The 21,837-nt window shown below is 35.4% G+C and overlaps 1 protein-coding gene and 1 non-coding gene across 2 annotated transcripts in view; one reads left to right on the plus strand and one right to left on the minus strand.

Moving 5' to 3' along the window:
- Nucleotides 1-264: 264 nt before the first annotated feature.
- LOC128052042 (lys-63-specific deubiquitinase BRCC36-like) overlaps nucleotides 265-21,837 on the minus strand; it is a 39,107-nt gene continuing 17,534 nt past the window's right edge. Inside the window, 4 exon segments of the mRNA XM_052644515.1 lie at nucleotides 265-631; nucleotides 633-950; nucleotides 952-1,058; nucleotides 1,060-1,142. Coding sequence (XP_052500475.1) covers nucleotides 265-631; nucleotides 633-950; nucleotides 952-1,058; nucleotides 1,060-1,142 — 875 coding nt within the window.
- On the plus strand, nucleotides 14,338-14,444 carry LOC128052930 (U6 spliceosomal RNA). Its single transcript, XR_008199881.1, has one exon. It is a non-coding gene; the product is annotated as a U6 spliceosomal RNA (small nuclear RNA).

Raw genomic sequence — 21,837 nt, forward strand, 5'->3', positions numbered from 1 at the left:
AGTTTAGGGCAAACTTCATTTTCTTTGCAAACTGCACTAACTTCATTTGTTGAAAAGACTATCACCTTTCCTCCATTGAATTGCTTTTGTACCTTTATCAAAATCAGTTGGGCATATATACCTTGCTGTCTTGATACTTGTAGCTTCATAGTAAGTCTGCAGTCAGGTAATGTGAGTCCTCCAAATGTCTCTTCTTCAAAACTGATTTAGCTTAATTAATTTTACACCTGGATATTTTCATCCTTTCCTATTTTGTCTCCTGCTTTATTCTAGAGAAGAAAGTTCTTGCATAAACTCTTTCTTTTCTTGTTGCAACTCCTGTAAATGCTTTTGGTTTCTCTTTAGTCTGTCCTCCAACCACTGTAGTAGAGGTCTGCTGACTGCTGAGCTGCACAGATTCTTAGTATACACTGAGCCATTATGGATCTTGGTTACTGAATCCAGATGTAGAAGGCTGTGGATCCTCCTATGTGCATCTTGCCCCTCTTGATACAGGATCTTGGGCAACTCAATTTCTGACTCAAGGCACACTTTCCCAATGGTTCCATGGGGTACAATATGAATTGGGATTTCAATTCTCTCATACTCTGAGCTCTTTTGGGCCTCTATGGATTGAAAGCAAGTATGGAGTACCTGTCTTTGTATTTTTATCTTGTAGGAAACAAGAAAATACAAGCCCTACAAAGCCTTGCTCCATAATTTTGTACATGGCTTGTGTGTGAACATCAACATGGGAAGGCCAAACAGTTATAAGGGGATGGGAATGATACCAGCCCACAACTCTCAGGGTACTACTGGTTAGTTCAGTCAACCTCTCTGCCTCAGTTAAAGCCACAGACAGCTGCTCTGGAGAAATTTCCACTCGACCCTTCCTCTTATCAGAATGCCACAAGACAATGACAGAATGAATGTGAACAATTCTGACAGTGTCAATCTTTTCAGCAACTGTGTGTAAACTTGGGGTCACTCCTTAAGTCATCATTCAACTCTATGCACAGCCCCATCACCTCTTCTTTCTCTGTGCTCAGAGTGTGGTTGAGACATAGTAGGAAAGCATCTAGACTCCAGATGAACCATTTGCACCAAGTGCAACCGCCGTCTTGGCTCCACCCTGCTCACAGCTGCCTCCAGCCGGCTCCAGCCTGGCCAACCGGCTACTCAGGCACTAGGTTCTGTGGGGGCTGGGCCTGGGGTGCCCAATATTTAAACTTTCCAATAGAATATCTACAACTATAAATCTTACTGTAATTCAAATTTTAGATATATTTTAATAATCTCTCAAATTTAGATGTATTCTAATAATCCCAGTCCTCATTCTCAAACATATTTGGTGAAAGTGAAAGTTGCTCAGTCCTGTCTGACTCTTTGTGACCCCATGGACTCCATGGAATTCTCCAGGACAGAATACTGGAATGGGTAGCTGTCCCCTTCTCCAGGGGATCTTCTCAACCCAGGGATTGAACCCAGGTCTCCGGCATTGCAGGTAGATTCACCAACTGGGTTAATATATCTGGTATTTTTTATAATTGCTCATTTACCTAAAGATTATATAATAGTTTGTGTTACAGAATATATATGAAGTATTTTTTATTCTATACTTGTTATTCATTCCTGAGTTTATTCCTTGATAGGCAAAAATTACGACTTCACGTTATCAGCTCTTTAGTGTTTGTTGACAGCAACCTAGTGAGATAAACACTGTAATTATTGCCACTTTTCAGACTGGAAAACTGATGAACATAACTGGTAAGAAATGCACAAATGATGAAATTGGTAATCAAACCCAGAAATTTTGTCTCTAGATTCATCTCTTAGGGTCTGTTACTTTAATATGATTTTGATTCCTTCTTAGATTTTTGGGGGATTTTTTACTGCTTGTTTTTCAGGTTTTACAGAATATTTTATTATCTCCACTTCTTGTAGAGCTATTTCTGCTTTACCTTGGGTGTGACACCACCATTATTGATCCTCTCTAATGGGCTTCAAATTTATTACTGTAACAATTTTATGTTAATCTATAGCTAGATTTTTTGTACAGGGGAAACATCAACTGTTTTTCATACCCAGATTGTCAGCAAGAAGACATGATGTCCTGTTCTGGCAGAGGAGTCGGGTATAGAGATTTTCCAATCTTTTAAAATAGAGGGGCAGCCCATTCTATACCTCAGCTTACTGAATTGTCACTGGAAGAAGAGTGAGGAAGAAATGCTTAAGTGCAGGAAGAAATGGTACTTTATTTTATGTAAAGGCCAATAGCATAAAAAGTAAAAGATTTTAACTTTTTAAAGCATATAGACAGAGTTAGTTTCAAAAATCTCTTTTATCTTTATGAAGTTTGGACTTACAAAAGAATTTAGGTACAGTTAAATAGAGTTATTTGAAATAAATGGGCCAAATCTGCCTATCAGAATTAAGGTTCTATTTGCCAGAGAAGATAAGCTTTGAGTATTTGATGAAATGATGATAGACACACAGCAACATTTATTAAGATGCATCTGTGTGCAAGACAGGATGCTAGTGGAAGAAATCTGTCCTTTGTGACATGACTTATAATAAAATCAGAGCTGCTATTTTATCTAAAATCTTTATTTCTAAACATAATATTGTACTTTAGCAGCATCCCCTTCCTTTTGAATCCTCCTTAACCCAGGTTAGGTGGAGTTACAAAATACACTATTTATTTTCAAAGTCACACTTAGGTAATGATAAGGAAAACATTTAGGCAACCAGTGAGGGGGAAAAACAATATAATCATAGGATGTATCCAAATTCTTTACTTGATAAACAGTTTCATTCCAATGTTCTAACATTCCTTCTGTGCCAAAAGGTCTGAAAGACTGGAAATTATTTTTCCTAGCTTGTCTGCACATAGGGTTTCAGTTTGAGTTAGCTGATGAGAAAAACTTGCTTGAGATGGAAAGTAGAATAAAAAATATATATATATATTAGGTAGTATTTTTGGTGACCGCATAAAGCAGGCATGCAATATATGTATGTGATAATGTAATATTTTGCCTGGGAAGGTTCAAGCCTGTCAAGGAATCATGTCCTCTGGTGCTTTTCAGAAGCTGCTATCTCCTGTGGTACCTCCCTTAAGATTCTTGAACTTTCATATTTCCTGAAACACAGATCCATCCTCTCTAGCCTTTGTTTTCCCTGTCTTTCTAATTGTAGTTTAAGATTCAAACTCTTACTTGAAGTACATAGGGTAGCTCATATGTAAATGAAAAATTTTAAGTGATGCAGAAGAAATTATAAATAATATAATGTCCAAAATTCATTGTTGAATTAAAAGCAAGTTAGCACATAAGGAAACATATTGATGTGAAGAACAATCAAGGGAAAAAATAATCTTGGAGAGACACATGCAGAAGCTTCAGATAATGGAAGTCCCTATCATAGATTTTAAAATTATACTTAAAATGATAGGATGTAAAAAGAGGTAAAAGGCACGATTGAGAATACTGGCCTAAGAACTGACACATCTAGCAATTTCCTTGGGTATTGCTGATACTACTGGTCTGGGTATCATTTTTTTAAATAACTACTGCTTTAGAGAATATTGTCAGTGTATGGGACCCTTTTCTGTTATAGAGGATACAGTCACAACTTGGATATCAGTTTAATTCACCTCTGTGTGCACATTCTCCAATTTGTACTTCAATCCTATAATTTATATTGTAGCCTCTTCAGATGACTTGATTTTGCCCAGATATGGAAAGGAGAATTACTTGGTAATCTTTGTCCCCCTAGAGCAACCTGTATTCAGTGACAGACATGTTTAAAAAATAAAAAATAAAAAAAATAACAAGTAAAAGAGCAGCCTTTTCTTTGAGATGAGACAGCTTCTTCAGTGCAACTTACATGCCAGAGTTTCGTGTCATTATGTTGACATGTGGATTCCGCTTGACATTATGTCCCTTGTTGTTTCTTTCCTCCTTTCATGATCTTCCATATTTCTTTTTGGCTAATTCCCTTAATACATCAGGTGTTTAAGTATATGAAAACTCCAGAAATGGTATCATCTGTATACTCTTTCTATTACCTGCTTTTCAACTCTTAGCTATTATTATTCTTATCTCTTGTTATATCTGATAAATTTTGATTGAGTGCTAGACATTTTGGATGAAACAAAAACAATGTACTGTTTATTAAAGTGTCCATTCATTGTCCATTCATTTTAATTTTGAAATTAAAATTTAAAATAATTAAGATGAAATAGAATTAAAATTGTGTTCCTAAGTCATGTAGCCACCTTTCAAGTGTTCAGTAATCACATGCGGTTACTGGATATAATTTTGGACATTGCAGCTTCCACAGTAACAGAAAGTTTTGTTGGAAAGTTCCATTTTTGAGACTTTGACTCATACTGTTTTCCTACCATAAGGGCTTATATATAATCTGATCACATTATCCCAGTTAGAGGCAGCAGTAATTAAATTTGCCTTTAGTTTTCCTTTTTTTTTTTTTTTTATTCCAATGTTAATGTCTTTTTTAAAATATAAATTTATTTATTTTAATTGGAAGTTAATTACTTTACAATATTGTATTGGTTTTGCCGCACATCATTTTGGGTTTGCCTTTGCTCCGAGAACGTATGCCATGTGAGTTCTCAAATGGCAAACCTGGTGGTCTGTAAATTCTATTCTTTGTATTCCCAATACAATGGAATTGTTAAAGGCTCTTTTTAGTTTAGTTGCTCCCTTTGTAGATTTCAAAAGTTCCATACAGTCTAAGGAAATAGAAACATCCTCTGGGTGAGGTGGGGGACTAGGACAGATTTCTCTGGTCTTGTTTCTCTGTAGTTCTTTTTTCTATCAGATCTTGTCCCCTCAAGTTTGACTGCCTTAGCAGTTCTGAAATTTAACTTTCAATCCATAATCTCACTACTTTCACAAAAACTGTGGCTTTAAGAGTTCTGGTTGTTTGTTCAGCCAATTTAAGAATTAATGAAAATTTAGAGGAACAAAGCATCACACAAGATTGAGCTCACTTCAAGACATATTTCTTCTCTCTGTTAACTTGGCCTTTCAATTCCTGACTGAATTCTATGTCCTTCTATGCCTTTATTTAGTAACTTAAACTTTTTTTTTTATATATATTTACCCCTCCTTCTTGTGTGGATTATTAAATATGTAGCTGGATATTTTTCATCATTTTTGGAACTTTCTTAGTCATTTTTTCTTCAAATATTGCTTTGGGCTTATTTATTACCGCTATCTTTCCAAGTCTCCAACTATCCATGTTAGACTACATTACTGTTCTCTGTTACTCTCTCCTCTGTATTTAAAATCTATTTTTATTTTCTGGTTCCATTCTGAACATTTTCTTTAAACCTGTTTTCTAACTCATTCTCTCTTCATCTCAGTCTATCTTGTTAAACCCATCTATTTTTACTGAATTTTACAAATTTACATTCCAGTACTCTGCCAATTTTCTATCTTGTTTTCTATTATTTTATCATATTAAGGATCATTACGTCATACAGATGTTGTCTGAGTTTGTTTTTACTGTTTTGTTTTGTATGTGTCTTTGCTTTGTATTAATGGTGTATTTTTTTTTTCTTTTGCCAATAATTGAGTAACATAGTGTTGAATATCAAATATAAAATTTGTAGAAATGATTAAAGGATTTTCACTAGTTTATATCCTTCTAAAGAAGATTTTTATTCATTGTTGTCATGTGTTAAGGGCAAGGGCAACCCAGATAACCTTAAACTCTTCATAGGAATTTAGATTATTTGAAGTGGTGCTGCTTTGCTAAAACTGACAGTATTTTTCTGAATCACTTTTATCTCTGGAGATTAGCACTTTATGTCCTCAAGACAAGGCAGAGAAGATTTAAAAGCTCTTTCAGCTTGTCTGCTTCTGGACTTCATTTATATATATATATATATATTTCCAAGATAAGTCAGTTATATAGTCAGTTAGCTCTCATCACCGGTATTAGTGGGAAATTAAATTCACTTAGCATTACAAAAAATATAGTAAAGTAAAATATGTGTCTAAAAATTTTTCTTGGCATTCACAGTTAATTAGAAAAAATATAAGTACTTATTTCTGATAAGTATATTCAGAAGAAAGGAACATTAAATACAGTCACAAACATTTGTTGCTTTTACATGGTTATCCACCAGTATATTAAGATGCATATTTTACTATATTTTGCTTATTCTTCTAAAATAGGTTATTACTGCTGGAAAAAAAAAAAAAAAAAGGATGTAATGACTAGAGGAATATGATACCCATGTATAGGGTAGGGTACAATAGAGTATGAGGGGAAAATAACTGTTAAAAATGTATTTTAAATGTAAAAACATATATAGTTAAATATGCATGTTTTCTGGCAATTGTCCATGGTCCTTTATATTTAAAATACATTTCAATGAAATTTTTACACAAGTGTACATTGATAGAATTATTTTTTCTTTACTGGTATGGGGCCTGACGCTTAGAGAAATACTAGTAAGTACCTCTGAGCCTCAGACCTACATCTGAATAAACTCCAATTCCTGTTTTCTAGATGCTGTTTCTTATGATTATATATGCATGAATATTTTAATAGTTCTTTCTTAGCATGCTTACTTCAGTAAAATGCTGTTGCATTTTTTAAAATTTTTGTTTCACTGTCTTACTTAGTTTCTTCATTGTATTGTAAATATTTCGGCCCTCTTCTCCCTCCCCATATACTTTTTTCACTGACAATGTTGAAGTAATTGCTTTTGATTGACTAGAAAACAATTCTTCAATATGAAACTAGTTTTTTCTTATTTATTAAGCTAGAAGCTAGAAAAACAACTTATTTCCCAATAAAATACCACATAATTAGAAAACATAACACTGTAAAATAATATAAAGTTGTTTTTGTTTTTTTATGTTGAGCCATGCTTCTTTGTATTTTCATCTTCAAAACTGGTGTTTGAAACTTTGGTCATCAACCTGACTCTTGTAACTTAAACATAGGTTTATTTTTTCTCTCATTGTCTTTCTTCTTACTCTGTAGGCTTTTATAACTTTAGTATTTATTCTGGGATATTTGAAATTTTATCAGGATAGGTGTATGCATGGATATGTTTTTTAATTCATTGTGGTATTCAAAAAGCTGTTCATTTTCTTAGATAATTATATCATCTCCTCTGGGAATTAGGTAGTGGATTTTAATTTCTAATTTTAATGTTGATGGTTAGGTCTATAACCCTAAATATTATGATTATATATTTAGTTTTTTATTTGCTGACTATAAACAAAGTTTATTTGCAACTATGAAACAGGAAAAATTTATCTCACTGACACTTTCTTCATCTCCATGTGTCATCCTTTTAATAAATTCTATTATATATTTATCACCATATGGCACAAACTGATAGTTTCAGACAGTACCTCAACTTTCTTTTAGTAGGAAGAGGTCAATACCCACCTCCAAACACTATTTTTCCATTACCTATTCCCCATATCTACCGATTTTGCTATTTATTCTATATCACAAAATTCACTGAATTTGTATTCTGGTAATTAAAAGAAAATCTTTCAAGATATGTTCATAGTTTGATTCTAATTTTCAAAGACAACATTGTGGCCATAAATATCATTTACTCTAGAAATGAAATTGTGAGTTTGGGCTTATAGAGATGGATATGTGATCCTGTTATGATAATTCTACATCACGAAGGAAAAAGATATATAATGGAAATTTGGAGGGAAAGCATGGAAAGGAAAAACTCATAAAAAGCATTTTTAAAATTTAGATTTTATTTAATAGTCAACTTCTCACTAACATCATCTTACATTTTTAATCATATCATAAATAGCTGAAATTTAAGTTTCCTTTTGAAATTACTACATTTGAAGTCTTCTCTTATTTATACTAATGTAGACTGACATTTAGGCTTGATACATAACTCACATCTTAAAATTAAAAAGTCACTATCAAGAATGTTTTATTTGAAGTTTGGTCAGTTATTTTGGATTTTATTTGATCTTGATCAGAGAAATGTAGAATCCTTACCTTTTAGAAAGTGCTATTTCCTTCATTTTAGTATATACCAGATTATGTACTTATGAAACAAACAAAATTATTTTTAGCCTTTCTCTTTTTACAAGGCCAAAGAACAAATTCTTTATAATTTCCTGGAAGCCCTGGAAGATCTCAAAGACAGTTTTAGGTGCAAAATTTACCATTTTGGATTTGATTTGGGGATGGGAAAAGTCAAAAGTTGTCAGGAAGTTTGAATGTGGGATTAAATAGAATCATGAGTTAGTAACAATACTCAGCTAACTATTTAACCAATGTGAAAATAAAATATTTTATATATAAAAACTAGAACATTTTAAAAATAGTAACACAATTATAAAAAGACTTAGATTTTTCAAAAATGAGAACACTTTGTTCTTTTAAGTAATCAAGGACATGATAAAAGTCACCATAATGTAGAGTTACTTATTCTGAGACACAATATCTTTGCCTTAAAAGATTACCCAGAATGTAAAGAGAAACCCTTTTTAAACATAAGAAAATTTTGTCATTTTTACAGAGAAAAACTTAAATTCTAATTTAGCATCAGTGTAATTTTTAAACTAAAGTTCTTTCTAAACAATCTTAATACATTCACTGAACTTTAGCCAGCTTTGACCCAAACAAATAAAAATTCCTTTTCATGAATGTTATACAAGTTTATATATTCAACTAGGTCTTGTCATACATTTTCCTCTAATTCTAGGAAAAAAGGTCTTATTTTGGAATAGAACTATTTTGCTTTTCTTTTAACAAAAATTGATCCTGTACACCCTATATATAAAATTATTATCTTGCTCCTAGTAGAGTCTCTTACATTTATTGAGTATAACTTTTAACCACAATAACCTCAATTTCCCACAGTAACTATGAGATAGTTAATGATACACTTCTTTCATACAGTATAATTTTGTAACTGACTAGGAGAACTCAAAGGTCTGTGTATCAAGGCATGGTTTTTCCAGTGGTCATTTATGGATGTGAGAGTTGGACTGTGAAGAAAGCTAAGCACTGAAGAATTGATGCTTTTGAACTGTGGTGTTGGAGAAGACTCTTGAGAGTCCCTTGGACTGGAAGGAGATCCAACCAGTCCATCCTTAAGGAGATCAGTCATCACTGACTCAATGGATATGGGTTTGGGTGGACTCCTGGAGTTGGTGATGGACAGAGAGGCCTGGCGTGCTGCAGTTCATGGTGTCACAGAGTCGGACACAACTGAGCGACTGAACTGAACTGAGGAGAACACTTGAATATACATCTCACAATTTTCACGGGTATATACTACCATATAATTGCACTCATCTCAGATGCTAGGAAAGTAATACTCAAAATTCTCCAAGCTAGGCTATCACAGTACATGAACTGTGAACTTCCAGATGTTCAAGCTGGATTTAGAAAAGGCAGAGGAGAGATCAAATTGCCAACATCCACTGGATCCACTGGAAGAAGAACTAAAGAGCCTCTTCTGAAAGTGAAAAAGAAGAGTGAAAATGTTGGCTTAAAGCTCAACATTCAGAAAACTAAGATCATGGCATCCAGTCCCATCACTTCATGGCAAATACATGAAATAATGGAAACTGAGAGACTTTATTTTTTTTATTTTTTCTCCAAATTCAATGCAGATGGTGACTGCAGCCAAGAAATTAAGACACTCGTTCCTTGGAAGAAAAGCTATGACAAACCTAGATATATATTGAAAAGCAGAGATATTAGTTTACCAACAAAGGTCCATCTAGTCAAAGCTATGATTTTCCCAGTAGTCAAGTATGGATCTGAGATTTGGACTATAAAGAAAACTGAGCACTGAAAAATTGACACTTTTGTACTATGGTGTTGGAGAATCCCTTGAGAGTTCCTTGGACTGCAAGGAGATCGAACCGGTCCATCCTAAAGGAAATCGGTCCTGAATATTCATTGGAAGGACTGATGCTGAAGCTGACACTCCAATACTTTGACCACCTGATGTGAAGAACCGACTCATTGGAAAAGACCCTGATGCTGGGAAAGATTAAAGGCAGGAGGAGAAGGTGAGGACAGAGGATGAGATGATTTGATGGCATCGCTGTCACAATGGACATGAGTTTGAGTAGGCTCTGGGAGTTGGTGATGGGCAGGGAACCCTGGCATGCTGCTGTCCATGGGATTGCAAAGAGTTGGACACGACTGAGCAACAGAACTGAACTGAATACTTATTTCAGATACAATATTCATAGCTGCTCTGTACTGTAAAAATTGAAAAAAATGTATATAAACTTAAAATTGCACTTCAGTATTCTATCTTACTGGCTTCCCAGGTAATTCAGTGGTAAAGAATCCTCCTGCCATTGCAGCAGACTTAGGTTTGATAGCTGAGTCAAGAAGATCCCCTGGAGCAGGAAATGGCAACTCACTCCAGTATTCTTGGGCTTCCCTTGTGTCTCAGTTGGTAAAGAATCTGCTTGCAATGTGAAGACTTGGATTCTATCCCTGGGTTGGGAAGATCCCCTGGAGAAGGGAACGGCTACCCACTCCAGTATTTGGGCCGGGAGAATTCCATGTACTGTAGAGTCCATGAGATCGCCAAGATTCAGACATGACTGAGCAACTTTCAGGTTTCATTAATTAACTTAATATAGCATAAGTCTAAGGCTTTAAATTACCCAGTGATCTTGAAAAATGTCTTCCAGGTATACTATAAAACTTAAGTGTTAGTTACTCAATCATGTCTGACTCTTTGTGACCCCATGAACGTAGCCCACCAGACTCCACTGTGTGGAATTCTTCAGGCAAGAATACTGGAGTGGGTTGCGATTTCCTTCTTCAGGAGATCCTCCCAACCCAGGGATCGAAACCAGGTTGCCTGCATTGCAGGCAGAGTTTACTGTTTGAGCCACCAGGGAAGGCCATACTATAAAACATAGTTACTGTTAACATTTTTCAGAGTAATGATTCAATTTGATTAAATGCAAACTTTTATTTCTTTATCATTGTAAACATCTAGTATGTGTAATCCTAGCCTATTTGATTAGTAAACATGTACAAATGTACCTGCTTTTCTTGAGAGAATATGCTAAGGTAGAATAAAATGTATGTTTATATTGTACATAACACTGATAATTGAGAAGATATTCTTATGAAAAAAAAATGCTAAATAAGTCTTGTTTGCCAAAGACATACCTAAAATTATGTTTACTTGAATTCTTAGAGTGTTTTGGTGATTTCTATAATAAAAAATAAATAATATTTAATAAAACACATACTAAAAGAATATAAAACTGTTCTATGCAATAAATAGCAATTTATATAAACTAGTATTTTAGTAATAGTAATATAATAATATTTAATAACATATGCAATAAAATATAATCATATTGTATATAATATAAATAATAAAGCTATTATAAAATACACTTTTGTACATATTAGAAATATTTAATTTCCTTAATTTCTAAAAATGTTAAGTATACTCAATTTCTATAAATGCTTATTTATTTCTAAACAAATCAGAATAGATCTTTAAATAATTTTATAATCTGATTTGATCATATCATTGTCAGTAAGATAGTATTATGCTTACATAACATGTATACACATATGCATAACTATAGACACAATAGTTCATAGCTTAAATTTTAAATTCACTGATTCATGTGAAAAAGCTGACTCTTGTTCTTGCCTCCTCTTTATATTTTTACTGGATGCTGTGTTTTACAGCTGTGTGTGTGTATACTCAGTCAGTTCAGTCATGTCTGACTCAGTGACCCTATAGACTTTCTACAGGTAAAGCAAATTGAAATTACTCTCAAAATGACAGCTAAAACATTTAGCTAAAGCATCTCCAGTGACATTTGTGAAGGAGACCTTCAAGAATTTCTGTACCATGGTGTATAAGTAGACTATATATGATGTCACTTAATACATGATGTATTAAGTAGACTATAGACTATATTTTAGATGAGAGAGCAAAGAGAGTTCAGGGAGATGTATAGGCCAAATCTACAAAGATTAGCTGGATAGAAATTTAAAAAAATCCAGCCCGTTTCCAATTATGTTTGTTAGCTTCAAGTGCTATAATTATTGCATCTTCAATTCCTTAAGTTTTGACTGTAAAAGAATAAAGGGATATATGCTTGTGATTGAAGAATGGCTTTCTTACTAATTGGTTATCTTAGTTCATTTGCCACCAAAGAATTTCCTTTAGCTTTGGAGAATGGTTGCTAATTCCTTGGGTATAACATCCCCTGCTCACTCCTACCGCCAATAGATTAGTGATTCAGGTTTCTTTTTTGATAGGTGTTCGTGCAGCTGCCATTGGCTTCATTTATGTCCATTAAAGGCTTGAGGGGGCGGAGGGAGCATTATCAGGAGCAAGAATTGTCTAATAGTGAGATACATTAAAAGGGCAAGTTATGTACCTGTAGAGTTAGAAATATTGTGAAAGTGAAAAATACAGAGAATCTAATTGGAATGTACATGTTTTTTCCAAAAGGTTAAAAGCAGTGGAGTTAAACAGCAGGCTCTGCAGAGTAGTGAGATGTCCTAGTGAGATAAAAGGATATTTAAAGTCAAGTCATAAGGTAGATGGGACTGTCAAATTCCATCACAGTTATGGTTTACTTACTCCAAGGGAGGGTGGTAGGAGAGTAAGAGAAATGTGTTTCTTTGGTGTCCACTGTCAAGACAGAGGTGTATACATTTATGGGGATGATTATTGTCGCTTGCTCATTGATATTTATTTGTGTAAACAAGAGATTTAGTAGCTCAAAGAAAAATCATTGGGGAAGTGGATTTTTGGAATCTTGTTCCCTTTTGTACTCTGAGTCCAAGATGTATGACTTTTCCGTCTTTTATAACATTTGCAATTGTCCCTACCTATAGACCTTCCCTAGTGGCTCAGATGGTAAGGAATCTGCTTATAATGCAGGAGACTTGGGTTTGATCCCTGGGTTGGGAAGATCCTCTGGAGGAGGCAATGGCAACCCACCCCGGTATTCTTGCCTGGAGAATCCTATGGACAGAGGAGCCTGGTGGGCTACAGTCCATGGGTCATATAGAGTTGTACACAACTGAGCAACTAACACTTTCACTTTCTATCTATAGAGTTTTTGTAGGGAGCAGACTTCCCTGGCTTGTTTCCTTCACATTGTTTAAGTTGTAAAGCCATGAGTTTACATGGTGTTGAGTTAGTTTTTTCAGCAATGAAGTCCTCATGGTATTGAGCTAGTGTGTGTGTTTCAGAGATAGAAATATTACAGTGATCTACTTTAAAAAAAAATCTCTAATTTTGTTTTGTAAGCTCTTAACAAAACTAATGCCAGTGGTGGAAGTGATTCAGTTATGATGAGCAGAAAAACAATAGTTCTTTCAAACTAATCTATACCTATAACTGGAGTCAAATTTTTCTCTTTATTGTCTTCAATCTTGAATCTCTGATCAATACATTATTGTTTGTATTGAACAAACTGAAATTTTTATGATTTTATCCTGTATGTGAGCTTCAGAGGTATTCTCATTTCCTTGATGACCATTCTCCCAGACCCACCAATAGCTGTAACAAGTAGATATAAAGCAGGGAGCCCAGAAAAATATGTCCTGAAGACTAATCTGAATGGATTACTAATTTTTTTCCTATTCTTGCAGGATCCTGGAATATCTTTAATAATATCATGTAGATCTGAATGAGACCAAGGCTTAAAGTGGGCGCTAAGGTGATTTATCTTTCATCACAGGAGGGAAAGTCAATAATAGTTGTTAGGGTGAACAGTTGGGAAGCGTGGGCATTTAATGGAGCCAGGAGAAAATAATAGGAGTAATAGAGGCTAAAAGCAAACAGGGCAAACTGTAGATGAAGGAGGAATATTTGGCAAGAAAAAGAGCTGGGAAAGACACGTGTGGAGAGTTTTAAGTGAGGAAAGGGTGTGAGTTTGCTGGAGGTGAAGGAAGAACAAGAGGAGTCCAGTGGTGGTGAGAGACATAATCTTGAGTTAAATTCTGCCAAACAAAGGTAATCTACTGAATTGTTTCTACAGTGGTGAAAAATTTAATTCAGGGATTTTAAGGGTATTTGGAAGTGAATTGGAATTTCTTATGTAGCCAGGATAAACACTGGCAACCAAATCAAGCCAAAAGAGCTCCAAAAAAGTGAATTGAAATTAAATCTTTACTGTGGTGCCATCAAGTGTCTGGAACACAGGAGTGAGGGCTGGACTCACTGTGGCTCCTCAAACTATGGAGTGTGGGTGTCCCAGAGGCCTCAGGACATGAGTACAGGAGTTAGGGGAAAAGGGGATGTTTTGGCCTGGTGAAAATTATGGCACCCAATCATCAAAGACAAAAAACAGATAGCTTGTGCTTGCTTCAGCAGCACATATACTAAAATTGGAACAATACAGAGAAGCTTAGCATGGCCCCTGCGCAAGGGTGACATACAAATTCATGAAGCTTTCCATATTTTTCAAGAAAAGTGTATTTGATAAATCTCTGATCAGAGAGAAATGTTAATATCCTTCTCTCTGAAATTAACATGCATTTTAATAAGTCATAATTTGACTTAAAAAAAAAAAAAACAACTCGGGGTTTTTTTCTTATTCTGGTTCCTGCAGTAGAAATACAACCACAGATCTGAATATTCTCGTGTCCTAATGGGTGTTTTTTTCCTTAGACTTCCATGGGGAGGTGTACAAAACCTAATGTGGGGTGATTTTATAGCTGGGGTTGTTTTGTAATCAGGGAATCTCAGTCCACCAGTAAATATTTATCCCTTTATTTGGCTAGTCTGGTGGTGGTGGGATGGACCAATAGTTCAGCTAATCATGTGTAAGACAGAGAATAAGAATTTGAAGGTTGTGTTCTTGGCCTTGTCATAAATAAACAATGCGTCTCACACAAGGGTTATCTAAATTATGTGGGGAAAAGTGGTTCTTTGTTGTAGAGCATTTTCTGGAACATAAAGTTTAGAGAATTTCTTAACTGTTGCTATTTTCTGAGAGTACAGAGCTGAGAAAAAATTCAACATTGTCAATTCATGTATATTTATTGTTTAATATTTAAAAATTGTTTGGCAATCTGCTTATTCATTTTACCCTATTTTTTGCGATTTTCTTTACAGGAGCTTTGCTTTGTTTTCTTGTGTTTCCTTTGGGGAAGTAGTAGATGTTATTTTGGAAATAGCTATCTCAGCTGCCTTTGAATATACAAATGCAAACATATCTGTATCTCTCTAATAAATAAACAATGTGAGGTTATACCTTCCCAAATAATGGACTTAACCTACTGTCTCTGCCAGTACTTTGCTTATATCTAATGTATGTTAACATTACATTGAATCAAAGGCCTAGATTGTAAAAATTGTATTGTACTCAAATTTGTTTACTATGAAGACTTTAAGATTTCAGTTTAAAATCCACATATACAATAGCATTTTGCATAAAAGAACTATAGAATTATTTTAATATTTAAATTCATTGCATTTTTCAGTCTTTTTGTATCGTTTGCTTTCTCTAAGTTCCTGTCACCCATATCCAATGTCAAACCATTCACAACTACATAATAGTCATGATTGTCTTCTGCATTCTAGTAAAGGATGGAAGAACAGAGATCTAGAGAATCTTAGAAATTGATTATATATAAATAGAGAACAGCTAGAGAACCTTGGGAAATTTCAGTGTTCTTATGGTGTCTGTCAGTGTCTATCAGTGACATGGAGCCATTATAGTACTCATGCTCAATACAAGTAGCACAGTCTACATACACACATTTTTTTCCTTACACTGTGTAAACCTTTAGGTTCTTCCCAAGTGACGCTAGTGGTCAAGGACCCGCTTGCCAATGCCGGAGACATAAGAGATGGGTGTTCGATCCCTGGGTCAGGAAGATCCCCTGGAGAAGGAAATGGCAACCCACTCCAGTCTTCCTGCCTGGAGAATCCTATGGACAGAGGAGCCTGAAGGCTATAGCCCATGAGGTTGCAAAGAGCCAGACACTACTGAAGCAACTTATCATGCACACACTGGTTTAAGGTCTCAGAGGTATGCTAAGCTCTACACTCTGCCTAGAGAGGCAACTGACTATATGTATATACATATATATTGCTCAGTCCTCATTCATTTCATTCTTTATGCCAACTACCACCCCTCTCAAAACAACAGCATTCATCTCCTGGCAAGTATGGTGAACATGATCAGGAAAGATTAATGGAGAATACCTATAACTTCTGAAGCTTCCAAAGAAAACATGATTGTTTCAAGGAGGGTGGTTTTCAGAGATTTCACCCAGTGATTTTATGAGACCCTAATATGTACCAATCAACAGCATTGGAAAGACTCCATGTGAATCAAGGCATCCTAATAATTTGAAGCCGTTGTTAGTCAATGATGCATACATACATAGGAGTATTCCAGAGTTTTCCTTACAATCATTCAAAGGAAGCGGGGAATTCATATTACTATTTGAGTGCCTTGTACTCAAATATGTAAGTGTAACACATTACTGTTAATCTATGAAACATATTTACTGAAATTTTACTTTGAACCTGTAGCTGAACTAACACAGTAGAACAAGAGAAAACTATGAAAATACTAATCTGGGAGAACCAAAGACAGGCCTTACAAACCAGAGCAGGTTCATTACGTGGCATTGACTGTTTTTGTCTGTACTGGGTCTTACTTGAGGATCATTCATTTTTGCAAATGGGACTTTTAAACTGGAGACATAACTCTCCTTAATTCATGTTCTCATTGCATTGTTTTAAGCCTCCTCTGTCACTATAGCTTTTCCACTCAGATAATTTATTTTAACTGATTTTTTTTTGGTTATATTAGATCTTTAAATAATTTTTCTTACAAAAGCAAGAGTATTTCTAGAGTCTGTGGTAAACCGAGCACTTTTTTCTGAGGTTTTTACATGTAAAATACAATTAGATCCTACACTTTCTCCATCAAAATTCCAGTGTCATTTCCATGGTGCTCCATTATCAGAAAATAGAATTCTGAAAGAAGTTGTTGAATTTCTTTAACGTTTAAGTGTTATTTTTAAACTAAAACTTTTTTTCCCCATTAATAGATGCCTTCAGGATTTGTTTTTGTTCAAATTCAAACATTTTTCTTTCTCAGGATATATCTAGAGAAGGAAGTGCTTTTGTAACTTTTTTAGCCTGTAAAACACCAAACACTTTCAAATTTTAGAACCAGAGTTTTCTTCAGTTCCATGGAAGCTGATGTAAAGTACATCACCTCTAGAAGTGGAAAATGTGGCTTTGTAACATCTGTTCCTTATTAACTCAAAGCCTGGTTATTTAAATTCTCTGCAAACCTCTCTCTGCTGCTGCTGCTGCTGCTGCTAAGTCACTTCAGTCGTGTCCGACTCTGTGCGACCCCATAGACGGCAGCCCACCAGGTTCCCCCATCCCTGGGATTCTCCAGGCAAGAACACTGGAGTGGGTTGCCATTTCCTTCTGCAATGCATGAAAGTGAAAATGAAAGTGAAGTCGCTCAGTCGTGTCCGACTCTTAGCGACCCCATGGACTGCAGCCTACCAGGCACCTCCATCCATAGGATTTTCCAGGCAAGAGTATTGAAGTGCTGTGCCATTGCCTTCTCCGGCAAACCTCTCTCATCAGTTGTTAAATAGATGTAACACTATATTGTATAGAAATAAGATTGTCTTGTATAGGGGTTTCCTGCAGGTTAAATGAGCTGATAGCAGATGTAAAGCATTAATGATTCATATATGTTAGTTATTAGTTGTGATTGCTGGCTATATTTCTATTATTTATGATTTCTTTGAAATTTGTAATTGTTAGAATTTCTATAATCTTCTTAAATAGAATTTCTATTACTTTCTTAATCATTCATTTATCATTGTCTTCTCATTTTAAACTTTCCTATGCATTCCAAATAAAATTACTGAATGTGTTCTGCAAAATAAGAATCTTTTTTTTTTTAACCTCACACTTTCATTGCTTCCAGAGAAGATTTTAATGCCTATTCTATACTTCAAGTTTTTCTTCTCCCACTTCTTTTCTCCCTTCACTCCCCTTTTCGTCCAATAGCCAGCTCTCATTGCATCTCTGTCTTTATTTCATGGTGTTCTTTCTTTAGTTCCCTAATCATATTTATAGAGATTTTTTTTCAGATTTTTTCAGAGATATGAACATCTTCAAACTTATCAAGGAATTTTCCCCGTTTTAGTAGTTTCTGTTCATAAGCCTGTTTTTGAGTTCTGTTCATAAGCCTGTTTTTGAGTTCAAAATATTAGTGCTGCTGCTGCTGCTAAGTCACTTCAGTCGTGTCCGACTCTGTGTGACCCCATAGATGGCAGCCCACCAGGCTCTGCCATCTCTGGGATTCTCCAGGCAAGAACATTGGAGTGGGTTGCCACTTCCTTTGAGAATGTAATAACTGTGCATAGCCATTACTATCCATGTTTGAGCAACTTCCTCCTTCCAAATTCAGCAAGATGGTTACATTGAAGTATAAAGCTGCACTGTTGGTACAGCCACTATGGAGAACAGTATGGGGATTTCTTAACAAACTAGGTAAAATCTACCATATGACCCAGCAGTCCTATTAGTGGGCATGTACCCTGAGAAAACCACAATTCTAAAATACACATGGACCCCAATGCAGCACTATTTAAATAGCTAGGACATGGAAGCAACCTAGATGTCCATTGACAGATAAATGGGTAAAGAAAGAAGATATGGTACATGTATAGAATGGAATATTACTCAGCCATATAAACTAATGAATTTGAGTCAGTTGTAGTGAGGTGGATGAACCTAGAGCTTGTTTTACAGAGTGAAGTCAGTCAGAAAGAGAAAAACAAATGTACTCATGCACATATGGAATTTAGAAAGTACTATTTGTGCTATAGTTATCAGTATCCTAGTGTTCTAAAGAACTGAACCTATTTACAGAGAAGGAATGGAGATGGAGATGTAGAGAATGGACTTATGGCTAAAGTGGAGGAAAGAGAGGCTGAGACAAATGGAGAAGGTGGCACGGAATATATACACTATCATGTGTAAAACGGATAACTGTGGGAAGCTAATATATAACACAGGAAGCTCAGCCTAGCACTCTGTGATAACCTAGAGGAGTGGAATGGAGGGAGAGGAGGCTATATATATATATATATATATATGTGTGTTTGTTTGTGTGTATATATATGTTATATATAGTTATGATTGCTCTGTGTTGCTATACAGCAGAGACTGCCACAACACTGGAAAAAAATTATCCTCCAATTAAAAAAAAAAGAAATAAAAAGTTATTTTTTGCGGGTCAATAGGTAAATTTTGTTCAGAGTCATTTGATGCATTTTACTGGTCTGAAATCTCTTTTTCTCCTCTCTATTTATATTTTTTAATTAAACTAGGGAGTAGGATATAGTTTGAAATTGTCATTTCAACACTGTAGTTCATGAGCCCCTCTACTCTTAGCATATTAAGCTTAGTTTCAGCACTTTTCACAGTGCTTTCCCTAAGATATGTAAACATTCCAGGGAATAAAGAATCACTGCTTATGCCTACTTCTTGCAGTCATGTATGTTGGCAGTCTCCCAGTGTCAGTGAGATAGAGCTCTTCACAAAGGCTGAGGACAGAACTCATAGCTCTGATGAGATAAAATTATAATTTCCTTGCACTTGAGGGAAAGCCACCTGTTTTCCCCTTTATTTTAGCATCTAGTTCTCACAGCTTGGCAAAGTCATACATATTGTCCCAGTATTTTCTTATTTTCTTTTTGACAACTGTTATTGAAGATTACATTTGAATGTTGTATATTAAAGGTATCAGAATCTTTTCCTGTTTTATTTTTGGATGTCTGGATGATATACTTTTAATTCATCTGCTTCAACAGCACCGTTTGTTTAAATTCCTAATGAAATTGTGCATATGTTCTTTATTTTTCTCTAGTTATGTTAGCACAAACCTGCTAGTGTAAGTAGCAGTGTGTGTAAGAGGAGATGTGGTTAGAAGCATATCAAGTCCATGTTATCTGTCAGCCCACTAATCCAAAAGTTTTCCTTTTTCAACATTCCAGAGTATTATAACTTGATATTTTGCAACTAAATATTCCTAAGATAGCAGTTATATTCCCTATAAGAAATTCTCTGACCATATCACAGGGAAGATGTTTAAATCTCCCCATTTCCATTTTCATGTTTTTCATTTTAGTTATATGACACTCCCTCTTCATTCTCTGATCAATGTTTAGCTGAGAATGTGGCTGTCCACCAGAGCCTTAACTGTTCAGACTCTTTGATCTTGCTGGGGAAAAGTGAATAAGTTAGAGCTAGTGGGATATGGGAGAGAGTGATAAAGGTGTCAGGGAGGAAGGCATTTTCCCCTACCCTTCTGGTTATTCTGGCTGGTCTAAAATTAAATTGATATGAGATAGATTAACAAGATAAAAATCAAATGAAAGTTTAGTTACAGGTAAATATGGGAGAGATCCAGGGAATCTGAATAACTTTTCAAAATGACTGAACCTCCTCATCACATTAAATATCATCTTCAGCTAAAGACAAATAGGATGTTGGAGAAATGGTTTGGGACTTCAAAGGGGAGGAAGGTACTTCACATGAATATGGAAAAGCAAATGTTTGATAAACAAATCTTTGCTGGGACATGAGGAGAAGGCAATGGCAACCCACTCAAGTACTCTTGCCTGGAAAATCCCATGGATGGAGGGGCCTGGTAGGCTGCAGTCTATGGGGTTGCTAGAAGTTAGATACATCTGAGCGACTTCACTTCTACTTTTCAGTTTCATGCACTAGAGAAGGAAGTGGAAACCCACTCCAGTATTCTTGCCTGGAGAATCCCAGGGACAGGGGAGCCTGGTGGGCTGCCGTCTATGGGGTCTCACAGAGTCGGACACGACTGAAGCAACTTAGCAGCAGTAGCAGCAGCAGCAGCAGACCTAGTGGGACCCAGAGAGAGATTTTTAACAGACTTTTCTAGGTTCCCGCCTTTCTACACACCAGGGTCCTACTATAGTTACCTATGGTGGTAACTCCTTTCTTAATAATAGGTTCTCTATTTACAGTTTTTTAGAAAGTTAGGGGGAAGGTTAGACTTTCTAGGTCTTTTGTGTTTTGTTTGTTATCAATATGAAATAATCTACATGCCAAAGAGACATTTTGGAGTGGCAAGTTTTGCACCCCCAAAAAGATAATCTTTATGTATATATACATGTTTGGTCTCTTATTTCTTTTCCTTACCCTGTGTTGCAGGAACCAGTTCTACAGGCTTTCAGCTTCAACCCTACAGACACATCCAACACCCTGGGTAAAGCAGAGGAGAAATGAGAAGGGCTGAGGGTCCTTGCTTGGCTGCATTCTTCCAAGGCCCTCGGCCACTGTAGCCTACTAACCGTATACCCTTTCAGGACAGAGAAATAAATTTCCATCTCATTTAAAACAACATTTGGGGACATTGTAGCAGCTCTTCTTGTACACTATTGCAAAGTATTAATACATCCACAGAGTACTGTTAATTGGAGGAATATGGCCACAGTAAACTGTTCATCAACTTTTACGCACTGCTTTCATAAGATCTGACTTATGAGTACTAAAATTTCTCACAGTAAAGCTCTAATGATTTCCAGAGTTTGTGTAGCTTTCCAGGCTATTATAAGTGGAGTAGCAAAAAGGAGGGTGTTTCTAGTTGTGTTTTTTGTCTGTTTGTTTTAAGACAGAAGCCCCTTCACTGTTTTTTTCTTGCAATTGGGATGGTTGATGGGAAACCATTAAATGAAATTCACACCCTGCCAGAAGATCTCACAACAGCATGATGTTATGCTTCAGGAAAAGTATAAAGGGATTAGAAAACTAAGAAAAAACTACTA

This window comes from Budorcas taxicolor, chromosome 8, assembly GCF_023091745.1.
Source record: "Budorcas taxicolor isolate Tak-1 chromosome 8, Takin1.1, whole genome shotgun sequence".
NCBI classification, from domain to species: domain Eukaryota; kingdom Metazoa; phylum Chordata; class Mammalia; order Artiodactyla; family Bovidae; genus Budorcas; species Budorcas taxicolor.